General features: G+C 39.7%; 2 protein-coding genes across 2 annotated transcripts; both read left to right on the top strand.

Annotated features, from left to right (window-relative positions):
* The first annotated feature begins 1,203 nt into the window (after positions 1-1,203).
* On the top strand, positions 1,204-6,439 carry cpa4 (carboxypeptidase A4). The gene is made up of 11 exons (XM_040026472.1): positions 1,204-1,336; positions 2,091-2,172; positions 2,635-2,769; positions 2,877-2,975; positions 3,069-3,170; positions 3,424-3,525; positions 3,869-3,979; positions 4,164-4,254; positions 4,623-4,822; positions 5,711-5,795; positions 6,128-6,439. Exons 1-11 carry the CDS (start codon positions 1,272-1,274, stop codon positions 6,313-6,315), a joined length of 1,260 nt encoding a protein of 419 aa, XP_039882406.1. The 5' UTR covers positions 1,204-1,271; the 3' UTR covers positions 6,316-6,439.
* A 2,938-nt stretch (positions 6,440-9,377) lies between these two features.
* On the top strand, positions 9,378-24,983 carry smc1b (structural maintenance of chromosomes 1B). The gene is made up of 25 exons (XM_040026471.1): positions 9,378-9,580; positions 9,932-10,120; positions 10,864-10,976; positions 12,309-12,512; positions 13,972-14,210; positions 14,403-14,661; positions 15,125-15,265; positions 15,361-15,443; positions 15,592-15,799; positions 15,941-16,126; positions 16,287-16,478; positions 16,555-16,701; positions 17,267-17,404; positions 17,549-17,665; positions 18,050-18,156; positions 18,246-18,387; positions 18,854-18,999; positions 19,439-19,592; positions 19,748-19,846; positions 19,931-20,087; positions 20,773-20,927; positions 22,891-23,042; positions 23,349-23,418; positions 24,056-24,166; positions 24,261-24,983. Exons 1-25 carry the CDS (start codon positions 9,472-9,474, stop codon positions 24,378-24,380), a joined length of 3,738 nt encoding a protein of 1,245 aa, XP_039882405.1. The 5' UTR covers positions 9,378-9,471; the 3' UTR covers positions 24,381-24,983.
* Positions 24,984-25,707: the final 724 nt, after the last annotated feature.

Genomic DNA, 25,707 nt, shown 5'->3' with positions numbered 1-25,707 from the left:
GTGGAAAGGATTGCAACAGTGTTTGATTTTACTGTTATATTCTTTATCATTTATATTTTTCTATCACTATTTTCCCATCTTCTGATCATGTGGGCACTCACAGGGATCACTTGGAATGGAAGAAGAGTCATGAGATGCCCATTTTCTTGTGAGCCCACAAAGAACCTAAAGAAGAAAGGAAACAGAAAATTTGATAAAGATTGTGATAACTGGAGTTTCAGTTTTTTTTTTAAGCCAGTTAAGCCAAAGAAAGCTTGGCTGTGTTGAGCTCTCTAGGGTCCTGCCTTTGGGACAAAAGTAAACATGGATCAGGTGTTTGCATCTTTACATCCGTGAAACCTTCCCTTCCAAAAGAGAATTACGACTGGGAGGCAACTTAGCTGTTGCCTCCCTGCTTCCAGAGAAGAGCATGAGGGCCCCACGCTGTCAATCCAGCCCCTCTGCACACATGGCGCCTGGATGTCTCTGGCCTACTCACAATGGCCTCGCTGTGGAAATGTGATAAGCATAACTTCAGTTGTGATGCTATTCTATATGTATATATAACTAAGTGACAAAGTAATATTACTATTACTAAAGTGATCAATACATAAAATAAAGAAATTTCCATTACAATAAACTGGGAAATATGGCAAATCACTATAATTAGTTTGGATCTGTTTTTTGTGTATTTGCCTTTCAAAAACTAGAAGAAATAAAAGTGCAGTGTAACAATGAAGGATTACTTTTTGACTGAAACTTTCACATCTAACCTGCTAACAGCAATTAGCAACATGCATACGTCATTTTAGGCCAAAAAAAAAAAAACCAGAAAGACATCATCTGTCACACAATCTGAACCGTTTTTCATTCAGTCAGTCTGTGTGTATAAAGGCTTATTATTCATGACTAACCTCTATGATCCAGAACAGTGATATTCAGATAATGACAGTTAATGTGCCTTAATCTGTGGGCTGCTTTCCAAGTGACGCTCTGCATATGATGACTAGAGTGTATAATTAGAACAGACTAAATCACCAAAGCCACTAACATACTGTATCTGTGGAAATTTCCACTATCTGCTCCTGAGAACTGAAAAGACTGATCAGTGCTTACTCAGCATGTTCTTTGCTCAAAATAGCTGTTTTTCCAGTAGAGCTGTGTCATTATCAGTAGCGTGACCTAACTCACACGCATGAGAACAGCCCACCTGCATCCACAGGATATTAGGAGAGCAGAGGAGCAGGTGCTTCACTTGCTTCCTCTGAACAGTCCAGAACTATACAGGTGAGATGAAAGGCCTCTGGTTGCTGCTGGTGCTTGTGGCTGCGGTCAAAGCTGAGAAGGGCTTCACTGGGTAAGTTTAAAGTGCACACTAACATGATTTACTTATTAATAATTCATGTGGTCATTCTTTAGTACTCCTACTATGAGTTTAAAGTGACTAAAATGGAATCGCAGAATAACATTTTAGGGTTCGGTCCCCTTTTGCTTTGGCAGGAACTTCTTATTAACCTTTTGCACAGCAATAACAACAGTGCACAGTTCAACAACAATAATCTGAATAACCATTATTTGTGGTTAAGTTGAAAGCATTTTTTGAACTGTACCTTCTTCTAAATAAAAGAACCAGTACAAGAGAGGAATCCTCCGTTTGGCTGCAAATGTCAAGTATTTTTCTGTTCATTAACTCTGCAGGTTATAGCAGAATTGCTAACAAAGAAACCAATACCTATTTACATTAAACTTTTGTGTCATGTCTTTTATCCTCTCAAAAAACAAACTGCAAACCTTTTTAAAACCAGATATCCCTCTAAATCCAGGGTATCAATTGGTAGATTATGTGGAGGAGATTTTCAGCTATGCAGTCTTGCACTGTTCTTGTATCTGTAACTGTTATTCAAATGGTAGCACAATCCACAGCTTATGCTAAGAGAAAGCTTAAGTCTCTGCTACAGTCTCATTAAGGAATATAGTGACGATCTGTACCTGTGCTGCACCAGTAATTGCTTGTTATATCAGTAACCAATAAATAAAGTTCTTCTCTTCTGCTTAGCTCACATTTCAACATTTAAAAGTTTTAACTACAAACTTAACATAATGATGTGCAGAGATCAGGTTATCCGGGTCAATGTGAAGTCAGAGGAACAGATCCATCTCCTGCAGGCGTTGGAGACGGTGCAGGAGTGGGAGGTATGCACACGCAAACACACACGCACAGCTTAGGTAAACAGCACAGAAATTGATGTTCGTGTTTTCTCAGCAGCTTGTGCCAAGTGATTTCTCATCAATTTTCTAGCAGCGCAAAAGGCAAATCAAGTTCAGCTGGGTCAAAGGTTAACACAGAAAGTTAGGTGCTCGTCTCTGGCCCTGCAGTCATTTTGGACTTCACCTTTTAATGCATTAAATTCCCAGACATTAACCTTGCCATTATTTATTTATTAAATAAGATATTTTGTTGTTCCTTTAAGATTGAAGCAACTACAGATGATAGATCTTACAGCACCACACTCTGTCTGGAGAAACATCTTCACTTGAATTCTTCTAAATTATTTAGTTTATTATGGAATATGCTAGATGCAACATGTACAGGACTTCCCCGCAGCATGTTCCTTCATTCCCATGTGTGATATCTCATTGTGCATCTGTTTACAGGTGGACTTCTGGCTTGACCCAGTCTCCACTGAGCTCCCTGTGGACATCCGAGTGGCCCGCTTCAGTCTGATCCCTGTGAAGGAGCACCTTACTTTCCACAACATTCCCTTCACCGTCATGATTGAAAACGTCCAGGTCTGTCATCCTCAAAACACAGTTGTGTATTAACATAGAGTTGATTTCCACTGGGAGACTAGGTGGCACAGAGAGTGAATTTTTAATCTCCTGCCTGTCACCTGCAGGAACTTCTTGACAAAGAGAAAGCTGAGATGGAGGCGAACCAGATGAAGGAACGCAGCACCAGGAGCTTAAACTTTGGAGCCTATCATGATCTCAATACAGTATGCTGCTCTAGAGAAAAAAAAACATGAGTGGATCCAGTCAACTTTGTGTGTACCTATGTGTGTTTTAATGTCAGAACTGAATCTATGCAGATTTACAGCTGGATGGACACGCTGGTGGCCGATTACCCTAACCTGATCACCAAGCAGCATATTGGGGTGTCCTATGAGAACAGGCCCATGTATGTGCTCAAGGTAAGATACTCTGGTTATGCCTCACAGAATGCAGCAGCACTGCACTTTTGAGCTCTATAAAAATGTGGACAAATATAGCTAATATTAACTATCTAATAAAATTAATCAGGTATCAAATATCAAGTCACTCACACAGTTGGGTAAAGAGAGGATACGCTTTATTTTGTGCATACATCTACATGTGTTAATCGTGATTGACTGCACCTTTAGAAGCAAAATGTAAAAGCATGTCTGAATCTGTGTTCGTGTTTAGTTCAGCACCGGTGGTTACAATCGTCCTGCTATCTGGGTTGACACTGGTATCCACGCCAGAGAATGGGTTACTCAGGCTACTGGAGTGTGGACCGCCAACAAGGTGCAAGATGTCAATTAAACTGAGTAAACTGAATTTAAATGATCATAATTGACTTATTTTTTGCTAGAACTTTGTGCTTTTGAACCAAATTTATTTTCTGTACTTATTAAGTTTTTTCCTTTACTGTATATTACTGGATGTTTATGTTAAAAAAGCGTGAGTTATTGTCTGAGTGCACAGGGCCTCACTTTCCTTCCTATCATTTTCTTATTTTAATCAGTTCCTTCTTCTCTGTTCTCGCAGACCTTGTTTACCTTATTTATAAAGCTTCATCTTAAATATGTAATATGTGAAAGCGTGTCTTTTTTTCTATGTTTCTACAAAACCTTTCATCCTTGCTTAGATTGCCATGGATTACGGTACCGACGCCTCCCTCACTTCCCTCCTGAACACCATGGATATTTACATGCTGATCGCTGCCAACCCTGATGGCTATGTTTTCTCCCACACCAATGTACGTCACTGGCACTCCTCAGATAATGTTATTTATGTGTCGCATATATAGAGTAGATACTCGAAAGAAGAGCAAGATGTTAGTCATGCAGAAACAAGTAGAACTGTGTTTGTTTTCCATCAATATCATCTGAGAGAGAAAAAGAAATGATGATTCACACCGAATGACGTTTTGTGAAACACAGGATCGGATGTGGCGCAAGACCCGCTCTGTGAACCCTGGCTATGCGTGCCGTGGAGTCGATCCAAACAGGAACTGGGACGCAGGCTTTGGTGGTCAGTATTATAAAAACTGAATGCATCTCATGATTTTGTCAATTATCTGCCGGGCAAATAATCACATTCTTTTTACTTGTTATCAAAAAGAATCTGAATAGCATCATTTACTACTACTACTGTTAACTGCTGGTACGTGTGTTAAGGATTTAGACTTGTAGTCACTTTAGACTTTAGAATTGTTGTAGTTGAATGAACCGGATTGCTGTGGAATACCTAATGACTCACTCAAAAATGTTTGCTTGTAACATGTCAGTGAAATTCCTTAAGCCCTCTTACATTCTAATGAGATGTTACAAAAAACTTCTGACATATGTCTGTCATTTGTGAGCGTTTGCTCTATGATGATCTCTCTGCGATATGTCCAGGCCCCGGTGCCAGTAGCTACCCCTGCTCCGATTCCTACCACGGCCCCTCGGCTAACTCTGAGATCGAGGTGAAGAACGTGGTGAACCTGATCCAGAGCCACGGCAACTTCAAGGCCTTCATTTCTGTCCACTCCTACTCCCAGCTGCTCATGTACCCCTACGGCTATGTCTGTAGCAGCGCAAACGATCAGGCCGAGCTGGTAAGAAAGCAGAAAACAGAGCAAGCTCGAAATGTTTGCCATTGCTTAAACAATGTTTTCAAGAGTAATCTTATACGTGCGAGAGGTAAGTAAGTGTCATCTGTGAGTTATGCGTATTGTCAAAAAGACAAAGGATTCTGGTCTGATAACCTGATCTGAGGTCTTCCTGTAGGCTGCTTTTTGACTGTTGATATCATTCAGCTGGGGATTGCAATTTTCCACCTAATTAAAGTTTTATAGCTGTGAATGTGAATAATTAGCTTTGGGGTAGGTGAATTATAAACTCATCACTACTAAACATGACAAATTGTCTGCCTTAACTCAGCCAGGTACGCTCTTTTTCAGCAATACTCTGCTTCATATTCATACAGCACTGCAAATGAAGTCTGAGAAAAATGCCTAATGGACCCATAATCCTGCAGTTATTCATACATGACTAAACCCCCATGACACAAATTTGTGGTTTTGGGCTATATTAATCAAGCTGCCATGAACTGTAAAACTCGTGAACAGGAGAGTCACTTTCAACTGATGATAAAGTCCCCTGATTTTACACTATCATGTGTATTCTCTGTAAATGGACTGTTTCTTACACAACACTTTTCTACTCTACCTGATCAATCAAGTATTTTGATTTTTGAGCATGGTCAAAGTTCCTAAAGTCTCAAAAAAATCAAATTAGCTGATGGGCAAGTGAGACGTTTTTACCTCCACGTTTAGTTCACTGTGGTGTTAGGTACACAGCTCTGGCTGTAAGCAGCTCTTCAGTCCTTCTGTTTGCAAGCAGCAACCAAGTGAGAAAAGTTGGCTTTAAGGGCAATGCCAATAAAGGGAGAGGAGTTGATACGGCTTCTTCGCTACAGTGCTGTTCGCTTTGCTTCTCTGCAGCATTCTGTTGGCAGAGCAGCAGCGCAGAAACTGACGTCTCTCTATGGCACCGCCTACCAGGTCGGAAGCATCTGCAATATCATCTGTAAGTAAATCTTTTCTCTCATTTAACCAGACCAGTACACAGTGACTTCAATACTAAAGTTACAGATGGATAAATGAATCGAGGAGCTGCAATCATGCAGAATAATTGGTTTAGGAAAATAAATACTTGCTCGAGTGCAAGCACAGTTATTTTTATTTATTTATTTATTGTGCCTATGTTTTTTTCATTTCCATTTCACGTTATGTTTTATAGCTTAATAAACAACCCAAATCAAAACTAAAAGTGATATAGCTATTGTTATGACTAGCAGTATTAATAAGAGTTCTTGTATTCTTGCTAGTGATACATCTTTTATATTTTTTCGTGCTCAGATCAAGCCAGCGGGGGTAGCATTGACTGGTCCTACAATTCGGGAATCAAATACTCCTTTGCCTTCGAGCTGAGGGACACTGGCCGCTACGGTTTTATCCTGCCAGCTGATCAGATCATCCCCACTGCCTCAGAGACATGGCTGGCCTTGAAGTATATCATGGAGTATGTCCGTGACCATCCTTATTGAGGACTGTATAACCACAGATAGAGGAGAAAAAATTGGCTGACTCAGCTTTGAATTTAAAGCTTCCTCGACTTTATCATTGTGAGACCAATAAAAACCCAACATACCCGTTTTATCTGTCTTTCAGCAGACCTTGTAGTCCTTCTTTTGAGTGAAATAGTTTTACACAAGAATAATTTGGGAGTGCAAAGATTAATTGTGTGAGGGGAAATGAGGCAGTTATGATCAGTTATTTATATCTGACCTTACTTTGATTTACTGGCTGGGTTTAGCAAAAGTAGAGAAATTAAGCATTCACTCAGTCTTTAACATTGACATTTTTTACACAAAATGCTAAGATAGTATTTTTTTTAATCCATTTCAGTTTCACAGAATAAAATTTGAGCTATTTTATTTCAGATATTATGCCACTACTGTGATTTGCTCCTATTTAACTAAACAATTTAGTAACTCAGATCATCATAAGCCCTTTTTTGAACAGGCTTCCATAGCAAATCTGAGGGTAGTTGTGGAAAAGATGGCTTAAAACAATCAGAAATCAGAATATCCATCAAGAATCCTTGAAAAGCCTTTAGAGGAACCACTGTTCAGTATAGACTCTTGGACATATATTTAAAGAATGCTCTTTGTTCATGAAATATAAGTTACATTTAATGAATATTTCATTAAGTTCAGTATATTTATTTAAAGAACCCATATAAAATGAGATACAAGCCTATATAGGTTCCTTACAATGGACTAAAGGTATCTGGTACTAAAACATTAGCAGCAGATCCTTCAGGTCCTGTCATCAGCTGGAGCTATAGATCAGACTTTTAACAACATCTCCTGCAGAATAAACCAGACAGATTATCCTCCTTTTGACTCTTGTTTGTTGGCAGTTATTGAACTGACTGATTGAATTTTGAGGATATTTTTACAATTTAGCGATTTATTCATTTAACAATCAGGTAGCATGTGGAAGAACCACACACAGTCAGAACAGTCTAGACTAGATCTCATTTCAAATAATGCTGCAATTTGATTTTGTGGAACACCAGCTTGAAGTTAGTAAGGACTCTATCCAGATCAGTCAAATATGTCATGCATAGAGCAGACACCAACTGACTGCAGAGTCTATGCTCATACATCTCTGGGCATCATATCGGTATTGAAACTTTTATTGTTAAAAACTGCAGTCGTGCCCAACAGGAAAATATGTGAATGCATTATAAATAAACTACTGTATAAGTGAACACACACATACACACACACATACACAAACTGACCACAAATAGAGAACTATCTAAATAAATGAACACAGGATTTGGTTGACGATAGCATCACCAGCATAAAGGGTTTTTTAGTTTCTCAGGGTTTTGCTGTTGCTAAGAAATAATGAGGATGTCTCACTTACCTGGAAGTAACATGAAAGTTGTGCACACAGTGTTTCAAGATCCTATCAATACCATGGCTTTGACCAAAACTGGTGTTTCCACTGCAGGTAAATAAAGCTAATGTAGCAGAAGCAGGATTTTGGTAAAATGAGATTTTGGGATCTTATCTGATCAACAACCACTGACCCAAAGCCACTGATCAAAGCCCACTGATCAATGGCCATGAGTACCGTTCACAGGGGCAGCAGTCGTGTGGTGGAATGAATGAGGACCTAAGATGCAGATGGTGGTGGAGATGCGAGTGAGGTTTTATTTACAGTGAACAATAAACCAAGGTGAGGGCAGAACTGAACATAAACCTAAACTGAGAAAAACTAACAGACAAATCTGAAAACATAAGGGCAGCGGGGAATACACAGAGATGACACGAAGAAGGCTGGGCAGAGAGATGCGGAGTAACACTGACTTACACGGAGAAACACAAACGACATGACCAGGAACACAGGCAGACACACACTATAAATACACACAAGGTAATGAGGGAATGACGTTAAATATGATTTAGACACTACACCTAGCTGTTGTTTCAGCAGCTTTATAGCATGCATATATTTACGATATCTTTATGGAACAAATGGCCTCCATACCAAGCTGAGGCCAAACCTTTCACACAAAGTTTTATATCACTCACTAGCCAACTACTGAGCAAGTGAATTGGTTTCTTCATAATACACGTTCATGGAGATTAAGTGGTGGTTAAATTAAGGCCACTGAAGGTAGGCCTTAAAAACAAGGGACAGTGCGTGAGGGTATAGATTTCAGAGAAAAAAGTGACAAATTTATAATAAAAATTTTAAATTTGTCAGGAATAATTCCAAAAATAGCATTTTTGTGGTCAGGAAAACCTAATCTCTTTGCACACTGGGTTTGCTCTACAACATTAGATGACTTAACTAGATTATGCTTTTCAACTGGATTTAGCAACAAAAAAATACTTGTGATTTTAGCTAAAAATCATCACACTGTTATAAACATACAGTCTATTCATAAGAAAATAACCCACTAATTAAAATGAGGTGATAGCTTTTGTGTATCTAAAACTACTACAGTATGAACAGATGCTAGGATATCGCTGGTTACACCTCTGTGCTATTGAAATGGGATTTTTGGTACAGCGAGAAACAACTGACAGATTATAAAATTAATCTTTAGCTGCTTTCTCACATGGACCACAATAAATGATAAACTGAAGCCTTATGGTATAGGAATTATAGTGTTAAGTGCTTGGGTGGTTTTCCAGAGAGGATTTTCTTAGAAATGTCTTGTAAACTTTCTAGTAAATCTTGCCATCTTTTACTCTAAAATTTGTAACTTTCCTTACTTCAAATTTCCTACTTTTTTCTTATAAATTTGCCACTTTCATCTTGAAGATTTGCCATTTTTTCCTTATACATTTGATAGTTTTCCCTCATAAATTTTGCATTTTAATGTAGAAAATCTTTTGAATTTCCCCCCCACACCTGCCTCTTATTTTTTTCATACTTTTAGTAGCCCTTTGTAATAATAAAGCATATATAAGTACATGTGAAACAAAATGAAAAAAACAAAAACAAACAAACAACAACAGATCAGAGGCTGACTCAGTTTAAAAGTAGAAACTAGAAATTATATTTTTAATGTGAGGAAACGCAGACAGTAGTTTCCCGCCTCTCCACGTCCTGTCTGCCACATTAGAGGGCCTGGCCTCAGACACTCAGATTAGCTTCAGGGTTCACTTACAAAGATGGGTTATTTAAAACAACTAGATATTGAAAACTTTAAGTCATGGAGAGGAAAACAAATTATTGGGCCATTCTTGCGATTTAATTGCATAATTGGCACAAATGGCTCAGGTAAGTAAAGTTTTTATTGGTGACCTGTTCTAGCTAGCTAGCTAATGGTAAATAATTGTTAAGCTAGCGGCTAGCCTGCGGAGTATATCTTTCTTTCTTTTTGGTTTGCTAAGTAAAGATACAATTTCTAAGTAGATGATGTAGTCCTAAGAACTACATCATCTACTTAGAAATTATATTTTTCATGTAAGGAATACAGAAAATAGTTGAACAACCTCTAAATCCTGCCTGTTATGTTAACAGACTTTGCCTAAAAAGTCAGGCTAGCTGTATGGTCATCCTACCAGAGCTGGGTTATTTAAAATAAATTCATATTGAAAACTTTATGTCAATGATTTTAAATCATACTAGGTAAATCTAATGTGATGGATGCCCTAAGCTTTGTCATGGGGGAGCGGGTTTCTTCTCTCCGAGTCAAGCACTTGAAAGACCTGATCTATGGAGCTCATGTTGGTAAGCCCGTCTCCAACACTGCCAGGGTGGCCATGAGGTACTGCAGTGATAAAGAGGAAGAGACGGTCTTTTGTAGGATCATTGCAGGTCAGTGGACTCTGCCAAGTTTTTTCTTACTGGGGGTAGCATATGCAAGGCCAAAAATAACAACTGTAAAACTTCAATTAAAATTATAGCGAATAATGTGTATATTTGTTTATGCATGTTTTCATATATAATGATGGTCCTTTAATATAAGTTTACCACATTAATAACATTCAATATTTATCTAGGATAAGAGAATCATCTAAGAAAAAAAGATAATATAAACTGACAGCTGGGTGCTGACTCATAAAGAAGCCAGATTTATATGGAAAATGCTAATAAAGCAGCAACCACCTTTATTATTATGTACTGGCAATGATCAGATAATAAGCATGCACAAAGTACACAGTTATAACTATTATACACCAGCATAGCATGATTAGTGATCTTACCTAATACTTATTATCCCAAGTGTTCCTTTAGTTGTGATTCACAGTGGTTACATTTTTCATAATTTGGTATAATGAGCAATAATTTGGATGTGATTTTATTATTATTTATACTTTATTCTCACATGTAACTTAAAGAACCATTAAGACAGGAATGATTCGAGTTTTTCCTAAAAATACAAAAAAAATTTATTCGTGGCTGTTGATAATTTTCTTTGTGTGATTTATGGAGGTTAAGTGTTTTGTTTGATTTTTAGAAGTAATCAGGTTTTTGGCACCCAAGGCTGATTCATGTTTTACCTCAGGATACAGTTTTTAATCCAGTCATTTTCATTTGATATCTGTTGTATTTTTCAGGGGACTCCTCTGAGTATCACATTAATGGCCTACGTGTCACTTTTGCCAAGTATGTGGAGGAGCTTGAGAAGATTGGCATTTTGACTAAAGCTCAAAACTGTCTGGTGTTCCAGGTAAAGTGCCAGAGGCTTGCACTTCACTGATTTACTGAAAGTCAACATGAAAAAAAAATAACTTTGCCAGATTTGTTTGCTGTAGTGTTTTTTTTTTGTCAGTTTTCACATTATAGCTGTGGTGACTGCAGTATTGTACAACAAACTGAAAAATATGCCCCAAAGTGTTTGTATTTACCATATAATGGCATATTTTGTGGTGCAGGGATTAGGGTCAGTGATTTACAAACAATAAGAAGTTAATTAACACATAACCAGTCAAATATAACACGCTAAAAATACTTACTCAAACATAGAAGATTGCTAACAGTAAACTGTCACATTAACCCTTGCATTAATCCTTAGATGCATGAGAGACTGGACCCTACACTCTTCCATAAGTGGGTCTGCTTTTTTTCTGTGGCTCAGTTGTGGCTTTTGTCACCCACACCTTCCCATTGCTTCAGTGATCGGGGTTTGCAGTTGGGGGCAACTTTCCAGTTGACTTCTCATATGTGGTGTGACAAGCTCCTTTGAGAGCTCAGTGAGGAAGGCCTGCCATGCTGTGGTGATGCCGTTCTTGAATTCAGGGTGCTGAGCCATGAAAAAGGTGTAGGCACTGGTATCTACACCTCCTTTGGGCTTGTTGTAGAATGTGATAAATTATGTTTTTCCTCTTTCTGGTATTTTCATCCACCATTTTGTTGTGATGCATCATGCTGAGGAGTCATAGCCATACAGCCATTCCTTTCTTGGTGATGTAGCTGACCATGCAAAGGTTTGAGTGTAAACTCTGTGCTGTAAACCTCCCTGGACTCGGAAACCTTCATCTTAGGAAGGATGTCTGCCTCGTTCTATTGTAGAGTCCCCACAATAGTGTCTGCAGCAGACACTGTGGAAGAGGCACACTGGAGAAACAGTTATCTGTGGTGATGTTGTCTCTTGTATTTTTCAATTTACTGCACAAGTGCTGGACAATGTTTTCCCCTCAGATTCTTCTTACCTTCTTCCCCTGTTTGTAAACCATTCCAAGTATTGCACAGGGGATGCATGCATCATAAACCCAGAAGATCATTAGGCTATACTTAATGGGCTTGTTTGGCATACTGTAGAAATTTGAACCTAACCCTGAATGGCACAAGCTGTTCATCCACAGTGACACTCAGACAAGGAATGAATCCTTATCTGAATGCTGAATGTGTAGATATGTGTAGACATTGCATGAAAACAAGCTCACCAGGCCATTTGCATCTAATTGTTAATAAATAACTAAATGTGAGAGTTTTTTTTTAAAACTGGCACTGTTGGTAAGAGATGTCTTACAAAGATTGTACTCCTCTTGCTTCTCACCAGGGGGCAGTGGAGTCCATAGCTTTGAAGGACCCAAAGGAGAGAACCAAGATGCTGGAATCGATCAGTCAGTCCAAAGAATACACTACAGAATACAACAAGAAGAAAGAGGCCCTGCTGAAGGCCAAAGAAGACACTCAGTTTCACTTTAACAAGAAGAAATCTGCTACTGTCGAGAGGAAACAGATGTCTCAGGAAAAAATAGAGGTAGCATACCAAGAAATTATTTTTCTCTATTCTGTCATGCTTCTACATCCCCAAATGTGGAGTCTCTAGATACATGCGCCTACAAATGGCATAAGCGTGCCTGACAGCAGATAGATTATAATGTCACTATTGCTGCTTCTTGAATAAGGGGCTTAAATGTGCATTCTTATTTTACTTTAAAAAACACAAACACCCCAAAAGTCACAAATGATGTTGAAGAACAGTTTTCCTCTCCCAGTCTAAACTTGTGAGATCTAATGGGGTGTTCACATCCTTGCAAATTCACGTTTTCCCTGGTATTACCTGTGTGAATTCATTTGCGTTGGAAACATCTTCATAGTCACCATTACCAAGCCAACATTACAATGAGGAGTAAAGCTAATTGTTGAATCACTCCATTTAACATGACCAGGTTTTACCCAAAATTTCTCCAGTTATCCATGAAGCCCATATTTAGACACCACTCAGAAGGCAGTTATAAGGAGAGCATAGAGCTCAAGATGTCACTAGAGAAAACTACAGAGTATGGCAATGATTTAGCAAAATTACACACCGACTAATTTTAGTGACCTTGGATTGATGCAGTGTGTCATCACTCCCAATGTGAATTACAGTCTTGTAGTGCTGTGTGATATGACCAAAATCTCATATCCGGATATAAGACATTTATCGTCCCGACAACAATATAGATCACAAAAATTTTACATCTTCTGTAAATTCTGTGAATCTCGGGCAACTTGACTTGCGTGAAGTGTTTTCAGCTGGGCGTTGTGTACCTGGAGTCGAGTGTTAAATAAGTTGAAACGGCCGCAATTTTCTTTGTGAGTACGTATTACATGGCGTGCTGCGGGGAAAAGCCTGTTCTAAGGTTTATTTTTTTTAGCACCTGACGGTTCTTTTTAGCTTCTCGTCTGTAAACACTCTACATACTATTTCATGTGATTCAATTTATTTTGAAAAATCTCAAAAGGATCATCAGCTTTATTGTGAAAGGTTTATGTGGAAAATAAACAACGACAATGCGTAAAAACAGTCGCTTGTCCTTCCGTAGTGTGGTTATATTAAATATAAGAGAAAGATAGAAGTTTAAGAAATTCTACAGTGACCATCAAAACGATGAAAAAATGTTGCTGTAAACAGTTTATTTTGCGACACCATGAAACAAGCGATAGCATAAAATGAAACGATAGACGTTTTCATGTCGTCAACCGTTATATCGAACGGCCCTACAGTCTTACCAAATCCACATTTAACCTTACCCAGCCTGCTCTGGCCCCATGAATACAGTCAGGTGTGGTTGATAGAATCTCTACCTCCATGTTTCTGAGAATAGTTGCCAATAAACAGTTTTTTCGATCCGATATATGAGAGGGTTAGCGATGTTCCGCGGGCCTTTGCGTCAGAATGCGGTTCCTCCTCACAGTGAGTTGCCGTTATTCATCTTTGCTCATATTTCCAGGCACAGAAATACCAGGCACTGTTGGATGAACTTCACCAAAGCCGCCTGCAGCTGAGCCTCGCTGAGCTCTACCATAATGATCAGGGCATCAGTGCTCTTAGTGACACCCTGAAGAAGAGACAGGAGGCTGCAGCTGCAATGAACAGTAAACTGCTGATTGGGGAGCAGACAGTCAAAACTCAAAAGAAAGAACACGGACGGCTCACAAGAGAGCAGCAACACATTGACAAAGAGATCTGGTGTGTTATTTTTCGTATATGGCTTCAAATTTGAAGGTCTATAAATGGATGCATTATATTTTCATTTCACTAATTTTGTTTTTATTTACAGGAAAGCCACTGTGACACCTTTTTAATCCAAATCAAATCAGATATAATTAAAAATCTGTTATTAAATTAAGTAAACTGGAAACATTTCTTTCTTTCACACAGCACACAGGAGCAAATCCTGTCCCAGTCTCGGTCCCAATACATAAAAGCGAAAGTGAACACGTCTCATCACGTAAAGAAGGCTGAGGATCTCCGTGATGCCCTGAAGAAGAGTCAGAGGATGTTTTCAACCAAAGAGCAGGAGCTGGAAGAGCATCAGCAGGAGATTTCTCAACTTAAGAGGTCCTGGAGGAACTATGAGAAGCAGGTCCAGGAACAGGGAGCTGCCCGTGGAAGAGACATTGAGCTCGACATGGATCAGGTCTGTTAGATTTCATTCCTGCTAATTTTTGTTTGAAGTGTCAGGTACTTTTCACTACACCATGCCTTAAAAGAAACAATGATAACTGGAGATAAATTATCTGAATTTTAGGAGCGGGACTATACCTCCCAGCATGCCCCTTCCGGTTCTCGATCTATATATGACCCCCCGGCTCTACAAGCTGTTGTTGTCGTTTTCATGCCCCACCCTCCCTTTTTCAATTCTTTCACTTCTCATTAGTACAGGGGGATCTGCCCAGCACGAGAGCCACCGCCAGTCTCTTTTGGCGGTGACTCACTTCCCCAAACGGCAGCCTCAATTCATGTTCAAGTCTTCTGCCCTTATCTACTAAAAATGCTGTCAAACCTAAAATGAGGATGTGGGCCCGGCTGGTGAAGTAACATTTAAAAGTTATAGTTATATAGGGACTCTGTTATGATTATTATTTTTTTTTATGCTACAGTCAGAGCGATACAAAGAGCTGAAGGAGCTTGCCTTGAAGCAGGGGGCTGTCCTCAGCCAGCAGGCAGAGAAGCTTCACTGGGAGGTGAAAGCAGACTGGGTAAAGATAGCCTTTGACGAGCGCAGAAAGAAGGAAGTTGAGGTACTTTCTATGACACAGTTCTTTTTGTAGCATTGATATATTTAAATAAATAAAATAGCTGTTCAGTCTAATCTTACCTCTGTTTCACATCACAGAACGCTATCAAGTACAACCAAACACAGCTGGAAGATTTGACATGCAGAGCAGAGAAGCTAGAGGAGTACACCAAGACCTGCAAGTATGTTGTGTTTAGCTCAACCACTAAACGCTAAAAGGAAATTGTGCTGTTTTTGTTCTTTTTTTTTCACTCTCAGCGAGGTATTAATATATGTTATATAGTTGTTCGTTAGATATATATGTTGTTTTGAAAGCACTGTATGCCTCAGGTCATCCCTTGAGGAGTACCGGCAGCAGGAGGAGAGCCTTAGTGCAGAGCTTCAGCGGGGCCACCAGCGTACTAAGGAGGTGAACCAGGAGCTGAATCAGGTGATGGAGGAGTTGGGGAATGCCTGTTTGGACAAACAGGAGAACAAAAGGCAGCTGCAGCACAAAGAGCTGCTAGAAAAGCTCCGCAGACTCTACCCGGAAACTGTGGTGAGAAGCAGTAAATAGTGAGGCTGCAGCAATTCCCCAAAACTGTGGTTCGGGACATAACACCTAACGTACCTTGTTTTTCTTAACACTAGCACTGCCTGTACAATTTTCTTAACTAATTTGTGACACGTGCTGTTTCAGTATGGCCGTCTGTCCGACCTGTGCAGCCCTATCCATAAGAAGTACCAGCTGGCTGTCACTAAGGTGTTTGGCCGCTACATGAATGCCATCGTCGTAGCATCAGAAAAAGTAGCCCGCGACTGTATCACTTTCATCAAGGAGGAGCGGAGGGGACGCGAGACGTTTCTTCCCATCGACAACTTGATTGTAAGGGAAAAATCAAGCTGTGCTTTCTAAATCATAGCTTGGCTTTTTGGGTTTGTTAAAAATGGAAAACCTTATAAAAGGCCCTGAGAAATAATGGTGCAGTTCAAGTAGACCAAGTAGTATAAATTTGTCGTTCCTAACATCACTTCTGTGTGCACAGCTGAGTCCACTGAACGAGCGACTGAGGGAGATGCCTGGTGCCAAGATGGTGGTGGATGTTGTGCAGGTTATTGCTACCACAGTTGCTACCCAGCTGAGGAAAGTGGTGCAGTTTGTCTGTGGTAACACTCTTGTGTGTGAAACAGTCAAAGAAGCCAGGAGTATGGCCTTTGATGGACAGGAACGCTTTAAGGTAAACTTTCCTCTTTTGAGATCCACTAATTTGAGAGAGAACCATAAAAAAATTTAATCTGTCACGTCTACTCTAGACAGTGTCTCTTGAAGGGACAATGTTTGAAAAGTCAGGCGTAATCTCCGGAGGCTCCAGCAACCTGCGAACTAAAGCTCGCTGCTGGGAAGAGAAGGACGTGTTGCAGCTGAAGGAGCGCAAGACCCAGCTGACCACTGAGTTACGCGTGAGTCACACTAAGTGCTCTCCTTATTCTCTGTTTTCTGCCTCCTCTCCTCCTCCTTTGTCCTCTTCCCTTTGACGTCTCAGTCCATTATTTGAAGGATGTCTCAATGTTAATTGAGGGAACGCTAGCTGGAGGAGCTGTGAACACAGCAATAATAATCTACTCTGATATCCTTTGCAGACGTTTTTCAAGCATGCAGAGATGTTTTAGGACTGGAACATGAAAACCAGAGAACAGAGCAATTAAATATTTAAAGATAGATGATAATTTCAGTAGTCACTGGGATATTAAATTTGGTTGCTGATACAACCAAATTTCGTCTTGTGGGGGAATAAAGGATTATTCTATTACAACCAGGAGAACTGATAAATATACTAAACTACCAGCTTAACAAGTAGGCATTCCTCTCACTATGTGTTTGAAATCTGTGAGCATGTGTTAGTGCAAAGAAAAGGAAATTAGAACTCTGAAATATAATAAATTGTTGTATTTTTTGTTGTTGTTTTGGTTTATACACACTGTATTTTATGCACAGGAATCAAGTTGTGTTTTGGTTATGTAACAGGATTTGATGAGGCTGAAGAGAAAAGAGCTGGACCTGAAACAGATCGTTGCACAGGCTCAGGGTGCTCAAACCCGCCTCAAATACTCCAAAAATGACTTGGAAAACCTTCAGAAGAAAAATATCCCTAAATGCCAAGCGGTATGATCTGATATAAAATGTTCTGGAATGCCACAATCATTCTAAGTTTAGAGACTTAATAGGGCGCAAAAGTGTTTTTCACACAGGTGTTGAAATGATCTGAGCTTACAGTTTCTTGGTATTTACTCTGTCATATGTTTTCAGGACATTTCTTGTCTGGAGAGTGAATTGGCAAACCTGGACTCTCAGATTCAGATGCAGATGGAGAGTGTGAAGACAAAAGAGGCAAAGATTAAGGAGATCAGAGACAAGCTTGACCAGGTGCTGCTCTCAACATATCATGACTTAGATTGAAATGTTTGCCATTGAACTTCTGTTGCAAGTGAATTCATTGTTGGAGAAATTTCTTTGTCTCTGAATTTTCAGTTTTTCAGTATTTTTAATCAGTAAATCCTAACAATTGACAGAACTTATAACTTTTGCAGTGTTTTGTGCTGGCTTCATGAATGTTGGCCCATTTAATTCTTAACACTGTAAAGTGATTCAGACTTTTACAAAAGCAAAATGGAATTTGAAGTGTTCAGTGAGTAACTTTATTAACGGTCTGCTAGAATGGTGGGTTTCCAAATACAGTGTTTGTCTTGTGGCTGGTTACACTTGCACATATCGGATGTTGTATGGATCCTCTCTATTCTCTGTATTTAGATAGAAAACTTGGTGTTTTCTGACTTCTGCGCTGAGATCGGAGTGGACAGCATCAGACAGTTTGAGCAGGAGCGCTTGAAACAGCAGACAGAGCTTGATAAGAAACGGTACTTCAGTCACACACCAGTATTTTCTGTGTCACATGACGAACTTTAAAAGCCAGATCTTTAATGGGTTTTTATGATAAACAACTCAGGCTGGAGTTTGAGAGTCAACATGCCCGCTTAAATACATGCATTGAATATGAACAAAAACAGCTTGAGCAACAGAGAAAGAAGGTCCAAAAACTGGAGGATACCATCAGTAAGGAAGAGAAATTTATGACTGAGCAGAGAAAGGTAAGTCTCAGTTTTTTATGTTGTTATAAAGCAAATGACAAACATTCATAGCAATATATTTTCCATCCATCCCATTCTCCCCTTCTTATCCTGGGGGGGGGGGTATCCCTGCGAGAGGCAGGGTACACCCTGAAAAGGTCGCCAGTCTGCCACAGGGCTTACACATACAAACAGACAACCCTACACACTCAACATTCAGAGTTACCAGTTAACCTAACCCCACTAATTACATGTCTTTGGATTGTGGGATGAAGCCAGAGTACCCGGAGAGAACTCACGCAAACACAGGGAGAACATGCAAACTCCACACAGATTGGTCCCGGGGTGATGGTGGACTTGATATCAGGACCTTCTGGCTATGAGGCAACAGTGCTGGTTACTTGTGGTTATTTCTGGCTGTTGCCTTTGTGGATCTTAAGTTCGATTTTTCCAGATTTTTCAACCAAGCGCTTGTGTTCCCTTCCAGGAAGAGCAAAAGTTGTTGGCAGTGGTTGAGGAAGGTCAGAATAAGCTACTTGAGCACAAGAACAAGCTTTTAGCTAAGAAAAGTGAGGTGGCTGCTGCCAAGGCTGAGCTGGATCAAAAAACTCAAGTCCTTCAAGAGATGAACAGGTAACATCTCTGCAATGCTTCTAGTGCCACTGTTTTTGACATTTTGTGCAGTTATTACTGTCACCATTTGCACCACTGCTGATTGTATTGATTGTTGTGTTGCTGTGAGGTTTCCCGTTTGTTAGGTAGCAGAAAAGTTGCATCTAACCCACTACAGTTGCTGATATGCCTTTATTTCTGTTATTTAAAAAAATATTCTGTTTTTGATGCATTTAAGTAATTTTTTCCATCAGTAATATACATGAAATGAGTTTCTTTGAGCTTTGTTTCCAGTAACAATAATGTGTTATAATTGGCTGTTTTCTCTCCACCATCACTCTTCCTAAGCAACCTAATGCCATGAGTTACCATATAAGTCCATGTCAAAACTTGACTTGTGTATCATGTTTTGTCATGGACTCTGTTCTCTGACTTTATTTCTCTTTATTTCGCCAAATAGGGATTTGGCGAAGCTTCAGCGAGAGGTGATGACAACAGAGACGGCTATAGAGCAAAAGCGCTTGACTAGACACAACTTGTTGCTGGCCTGCAAAATCCAGAACCTGCCCATCAGCCTGTTGTCAGGCAGCCTGAATGAAATCAGCGAGGTGCAGGTAGGACACAGAGATGTTTGGTATCTACTCTGACTTGACTGATCATTCCTGTCCTGGACTGTTTATCAAATTCAGCTCAAATTATAATTTGAAAGAAAGGTTTAAAGTACTGTGGTGTTGGTATAGATGATCATTGATTTGTCCGGTCTGTGCAGCTGGACACAGATTCTGAAAGCACTACAGCCACCATGGACATCTATGAGAGAGAGGCACGACTAGTCATTGACTACTCTGAGCTGGAGACAGAGCTCAAGGTGAAAAACAGGGCAGCATACTTATTCTCTATTGGTGTTCTTTGGTTATAGAACCAGCAAGTATCACCCATTGTGTATGGTCAGAATTTGCAGGCTGAGCAGGAAGTAGAGGCCTCCCTGGAGAACCTGAGGGAGTCAGTTTCCTCCATAGAGGCAGTGCTGCAGCGCACCACTGCCCCTAACCTGAAAGCACTGGAGAAAATGAGGGAGGTGAAGGACAAGTTACAGGGAGTGAAGGAAGGTATTTGTATGAATCTGTTGAGTTTTTCACCTCAAACTGAAACAGCTGGTGCAATATAAACCCATCAGGCATAACATTATGATCACTGACAGGTGAATTGAATAAAACTGATTATCTAATGGGAGCAGTGAACATTTTGTCCTCAAAGTTGACGTGTTACAAGCAGGGAAAATGGACAAGTGTAAAGATTTGAGCGAGTTTAGCAGTTGTGATGGCCAGACGACTGGGTCAGAGCATTTCCAAACCTCCCCGTCTGTAGTGGTCAGCAGGTTATGGTCAAAAGAAGGAACAGTGATTGCTGAAAACCTTAAGGTGTCAGGATTCTTGGTCACATCTTGGTGGTACAACAGCACAACTTCAGGGGTCAAGTGGAGTTCATTCCTCGACAGGTTAGGGCTACATTGCATGCAGAAAAAGAACAACACAATATTACGCAAGTGCTCATAATGTGATATCTGATTGGTGTATTTCTACAATCAGCAGAACCAGTTTATCTATACGTTCATATTGTTTTCATAAGACATTCAAACTGTTTATTTGATTAATTAATGAACAGAGGACTGCTTCTGTCTAAGCAGACAGATTTTTCATGTTGAAGTTCATCACAGGGGTGCGTTTTGTATGTTATAGTGTGTTAAGTGAAGCACCTGGACTGATGATTAAGCTTCCTCTTTCTGTCACTCAGCCTTTGAAGCCAGCACTAAAGCAGCCAGGAAGTGTAATCAGGAGTTTCAGCAAGTCAGATCCCAGCGCCTGCACCTCTTCAGTCAGTGTTTTGAGCACGTGTCTGTCATAATCGATCAGGTCTATAAAAGAATTTGCAGGAACAACAGCGCCCAGGTGAGACAGACAAACTTCACTTTGATGTTTTTTCTTCAATTTTTACATTTTCGTTGTTCTTTTCTCCTTCAAAGTTATGTTTGTAAAATGTGTTTAATTACTTCTCCGTATGTGGAACAAAAACAGTGAATTTTGTATATATTCATATTGAATATGTATTATATTGTATATAAGTCTTCAGTGATGATTTACTATACATTACACTGTATACAGGAAACAGTATATATAAGAATACAGTGGCTTGCAAAAGTATTCGGCCCCCTTGAACTTTTCCACATTTTGTCCTATTACAGCCACAAACATGAATCGATTTTATTGGAATTCCACGTGAAAGACCAACACAAAGTGGTAAACACGTGAGAAATTGAACGAAAATCATACATGATTCCAAACATTTTTTACAAATAAATAACTGAAAAGTGGGGTGTGCGTAATTATTCAGCCCCCTGAGTCAATACTTTGTAGAACCACCTTTTGCTGCAATTACAGCTGCCAGTCTTTTAGGGTCTGTCTCTACCAGCTTTGCACATCTAGAGACTGAAATCCTTGCCCATTCTTCTTTGCAAAACAGCTCCAGCTCAGTCAGATTAGATGGACAGCGTTTGTGAACAGCAGTTTTCAGATCTTGCCACAGATTCTTGATTGGATTTAGACACCAGACTGGTCAGGGATAAAGTTATTGAGACATTTAAAGCAGGTTTAGGCTACAAAAAGATTTCCCAAGCCTTGAACATCCCACGGAGCACTGTTCAAGCAATCATTCAGAAATGGAAGGAGTATGGCACAACTGTAAACAAGGCCGTCCACCTAAACTCACAGGCCGAACAAGGAGAGCGCTGATCAGAAATGCAGCCAAGAGGCCCATGGTGACTCTGGACGAGCTGCAGAGATCTACAGCTGAGGTGGGGGAATCTTTCCATAGGATAACTATTAGTCGTGCACTGCACAAAGTTGGCCTTTATGGAAAAGTGGCAAGAAGAAAGCCATTGTTAACAGAAAACCATAAGAAGTGCCGTTTGCAGTTTGCCACAAGCCATGTGGGGGACACAGTAAACATGTGGAAGAAGGTGCTCTGGTCAGATGAGACCAAAATGGAACTTTTTGGCCAAAATGCAAAACGCTATGTGTGGTGGAAAACAAACACTGCACATCACTCTGAACACACCATCCCCTCTGTCAAATATGGTGGTGGCAGCATCATGCTCTGGGGGTGCTTCTCTTCAGCAGGGACAGGGAAGCTGGTCAGAGTTGATGGGACGATGGATGGAACCAAATACAGGGCAATCTTGGAAGAAAACCTCTTGGAGTCTGCAAAAGACTCGAGACTGGGGCTGAGGTTCACCTTCCAGCAGGACAACAACCCTAAACATAAAGCCAGGGCAACAATGGAAAGGTTTAAAACAAAACACATCCATGTGTTAGAATGGCCCAGTCAAAGTCCAGATCTAAATCCAATCGAGAATCTGTGGCAAGATCTGAAAACTGCTGTTCACAAACGCTGTCCATCTAATCTTACTGAGCTGGAGCTGTTTGCAAAGAAGAATGGGCAAGAATTTCAGTCTCTAGATGTGCAAAGCTGGTAGAGACATACCCTAAAAGACTGGCAGCTGTAACTGCAGCAAAAAGTGGTTCTACAAAGTATTGACTCAGGGGGCTGAATAATTACGCACACCCCACTTTTCAGTTATTTATTTGTAAAAAATGTTTGGAATCATGTATGATTTTCATTCCACTTCTCACGTGTACACCACTTTGTGTTGGTCTTTCACGTGGAATTCCAATACAATTGATTCATGTTTGTGGCTGTAATGTGACAAAATGTGGAAAAGTTCAAGAGGGCCGAATACTTTTGCAAGCCGCTGTATATCTACTGGCATAACGTTAACTTGAGCATTTTAGAAGCTGTTACCTTAAATAATATAACCTCATTAAAAATTTAGGCTGTCTGTGATTTGTGCTCCAGGCCATTTTGAGTGCAGAAAATCCAGAAGAGCCGTACTTGGGTGGCATCAACTACAACTGTGTAGCACCAGGGAAACGCTTCATGTCCATGGACAACCTGTCTGGTGGAGAAAAAGCCATCGCAGCCCTTGCTTTCATATTCGCCATACACAGGTAACAAGTCACCCCATGGTAGAATACATGAAAAATGTGTTACATATATTAAATGTATTCTTTTCAGTGAATTATAGTTTAAGGTCAAAGAAAACCCTGTTTTTTTATTTTAATAAATGTATGTCGCTTGTTAAGCTGCAGAATAATCATGTTAAATAATAAACTACTATTGACCAAAATAATGTGATTATGGTTTTTGAGCAGCCCTAGTGATCAGTATTTGATTATGTTGACTGACACAAAGTGATGCCATATTCCTGACCCACGTTTCTAGTATACTGTGTCTGTTCTGTTTCCTTCTCTCAGCTTCCGGCCTGCTCCTTTCTTAATCTTGGATGAGGTGGATGCAGCCCTGGACAACACTAACATTGGAAAGGTAAGAGTCAAGCTGCATAAACATTCACTATTAATATCCACCACTGGGACAACCCAGTATCCCGGCAAAACGTGTAATAGACACACCAGTCCACCGTGTCTATTTCACGCTTTGCCTTTCAAGACGTGAAATCGACACGGTGGACCAGTGTGTATATTACATGTTTAGGCGTGATTTGGAGTTGGCTGGAAACTATTAATATATTGATTATATCCATTGATCAACCTCAGGAAAAAGTGTCAGCAGTCTTCTCCATGATTGTGGTTGTGGGTACGGAACTTGACCCACAGATACACACTACTGGTACTCTTTGAATAGTAGCCTGTCAGACTGAAGACTAGATTTAAAGGACTATTCAGTTTGGCACAGAAGCACCTTAATGCAGAACTGTTTGACCTGCACTGTGGATGGGACATAATTATGCTAATAACTTATTCTTAGTTGTAAGAAGCAGTGACATAAGCTGGTGTTGGATTGGGGGCTTCTAATAGAAAGGGATGCACTGCAGCAGGAGAACCATGTATTATTATTCAGATTATATTATTTTTGTATATTTACCAAATACATTTTGCCTACTGCATTCTGAAAGGAAACTTTTGTGGGCGATATATCAAGTGCAAATATTCACTGTCTCCAGGTGACCAGTTTCATCAGAGAGGAGTCCAGGGAGAACATGCAGATCATCATCATCTCTCTCAAGGAGGAGTTTTTCTCCAAGGCAGACGCTCTGCTGGGCGTCTATTCAGATGTAACATAGCTTTCATTAATTATGAAAATTAGTGAAGAAGTTTAAATTCCTACAATGCCAGGCAATAGAGTCATTGTTCTTTTGTGTTTGGCAGTTTGATGAATGCATGTTCAGCTGCGTTCTGACCCTAGACCTGCGTCCCTATCCTCTGGTTGAAGATGACAATGGGAAGCAGACTGACAAAGAGCCCAGCTCCGACAAAAGGCAGGATTGAGCTTTACAGGAATCAGCTGCATGAAGCCATTATGTTTTCTTCTTGTCTAGTGGCCTGTTGCGTTGTTTAATGGATGTGGTTGTTTCTTAGTGTTCTTCTATTTTGACTACACAGAGGAACTGTCCAGACTAAATGTGCAGGCAGTGGAGTTATCTTGGATATCAAATGATGATCTTTATGTTTGACTGTTTTAGAGTAGTTCTTGTTCTTTAAAGTAATTGCAATTCACTGAAGTTTTTTTTTTTTTTTCAGATAAATTTTGACCTCAAGTTATGTTTATGAGAAGGTTGTGTGTTTTAATTTGCTTACAAATCAAATTGTTTTTAACTGAGGTGAAAAATGAAAGAAGAAGAAAAAACCCTTCATATAAAATGTAGCAACCACACATTACAGCCTTTGAAGGACTCTGTTTATGTGCTTGTTCTCCCATTAGGCACTTTGAAGTTATTGGTGTAAATGTTGCCACTGAAGTTGGAAAAAGCTCTGTTCATTAAATCCACTAAGTTTAATAAGTGTGATGTGTTGCTGTTATATTTTCAGCCTTTTTAAAAAAGTGTTTCCCATTTAAATGCAACAAATTCTGCTTTACTACCCATTACCCAGTACCATTGTGGATTGAGTTATGATATTAAAAGCATAATATCGTTGTTTTATATTATTTGCCATGTACAAATTACAGAGCCCATGAAGGTGCATAAGGTGATATTTTGTCTACTGCAGACAAATTATTTGTGCTAATAAGATGTAGTGTAGAAGATACTGTGATATCAACCTCCTGACCATCTGTCGCATTAATATGCAAATAACTTACTATGTATGCACAGGATAGATACACTCATAACATAATTTTATGAGTGTATCTATGAGTGTGCATCCTAAATTGAATTTAGGATGCACACAGCTACCATATAATTGAGAACACAGCAATGTGATTTATATTTTTGTGATTCACTGAAATTCTTGCTGATTCAACATTAAGATATAATTTACTGTAGATATTAAAAAGTAGCAAAGTGTTAAAGACTCCATACTGCATAGCTTGAAAAGCAATGAGACCTGGTTATAAAAAGATCTTAATAATAGTGAGGTGACAGTAAAAGTTGTAGCTGAGTAGCTGAGTTATTTCTGTGATGGCTGTTTGCATCTGAAAGTATTCACAGTAAACTACAAAATAAATAACTTGAAATAAAAAATATCACTTTGTAGGGGCTCCACTGACATTTTTTGTTGAGATACAGTCTTGTTTACGCAGAGCCTTAGACATAAATATACGTACAATAAGGCTGTATATGCGACCTGGCCACCAGTAGGGGGCGGTAATATTGAG

This window comes from Simochromis diagramma, unplaced genomic scaffold (assembly GCF_900408965.1).
Source record: "Simochromis diagramma unplaced genomic scaffold, fSimDia1.1 OVJJ01000293.1, whole genome shotgun sequence".
NCBI lineage: Eukaryota > Metazoa > Chordata > Actinopteri > Cichliformes > Cichlidae > Simochromis > Simochromis diagramma.
This window is presented reverse-complemented; position numbering and strand designations above follow the sequence as displayed.

Coding starts and splice junctions, on each gene's coding strand:
- cpa4 (XM_040026472.1), top strand. CDS start 1,272: ATGAAAGGCCTCTGGTTGCTGCTGGTGCTTGTGGCTGCGGTCAAAGCT. Junction 3,171..3,423: donor GGCCCATGTATGTGCTCAAG/GTAAGATACTCT, acceptor GTTCGTGTTTAG/TTCAGCACCGGTGGTTACAA. Junction 3,980..4,163: donor ATGTTTTCTCCCACACCAAT/GTACGTCACTGG, acceptor TGTGAAACACAG/GATCGGATGTGGCGCAAGAC.
- smc1b (XM_040026471.1), top strand. CDS start 9,472: ATGGGTTATTTAAAACAACTAGATATTGAAAACTTTAAGTCATGGAGA. Junction 16,702..17,266: donor AGCTGACCACTGAGTTACGC/GTGAGTCACACT, acceptor GTTATGTAACAG/GATTTGATGAGGCTGAAGAG. Junction 18,388..18,853: donor TTATGACTGAGCAGAGAAAG/GTAAGTCTCAGT, acceptor GTTCCCTTCCAG/GAAGAGCAAAAGTTGTTGGC.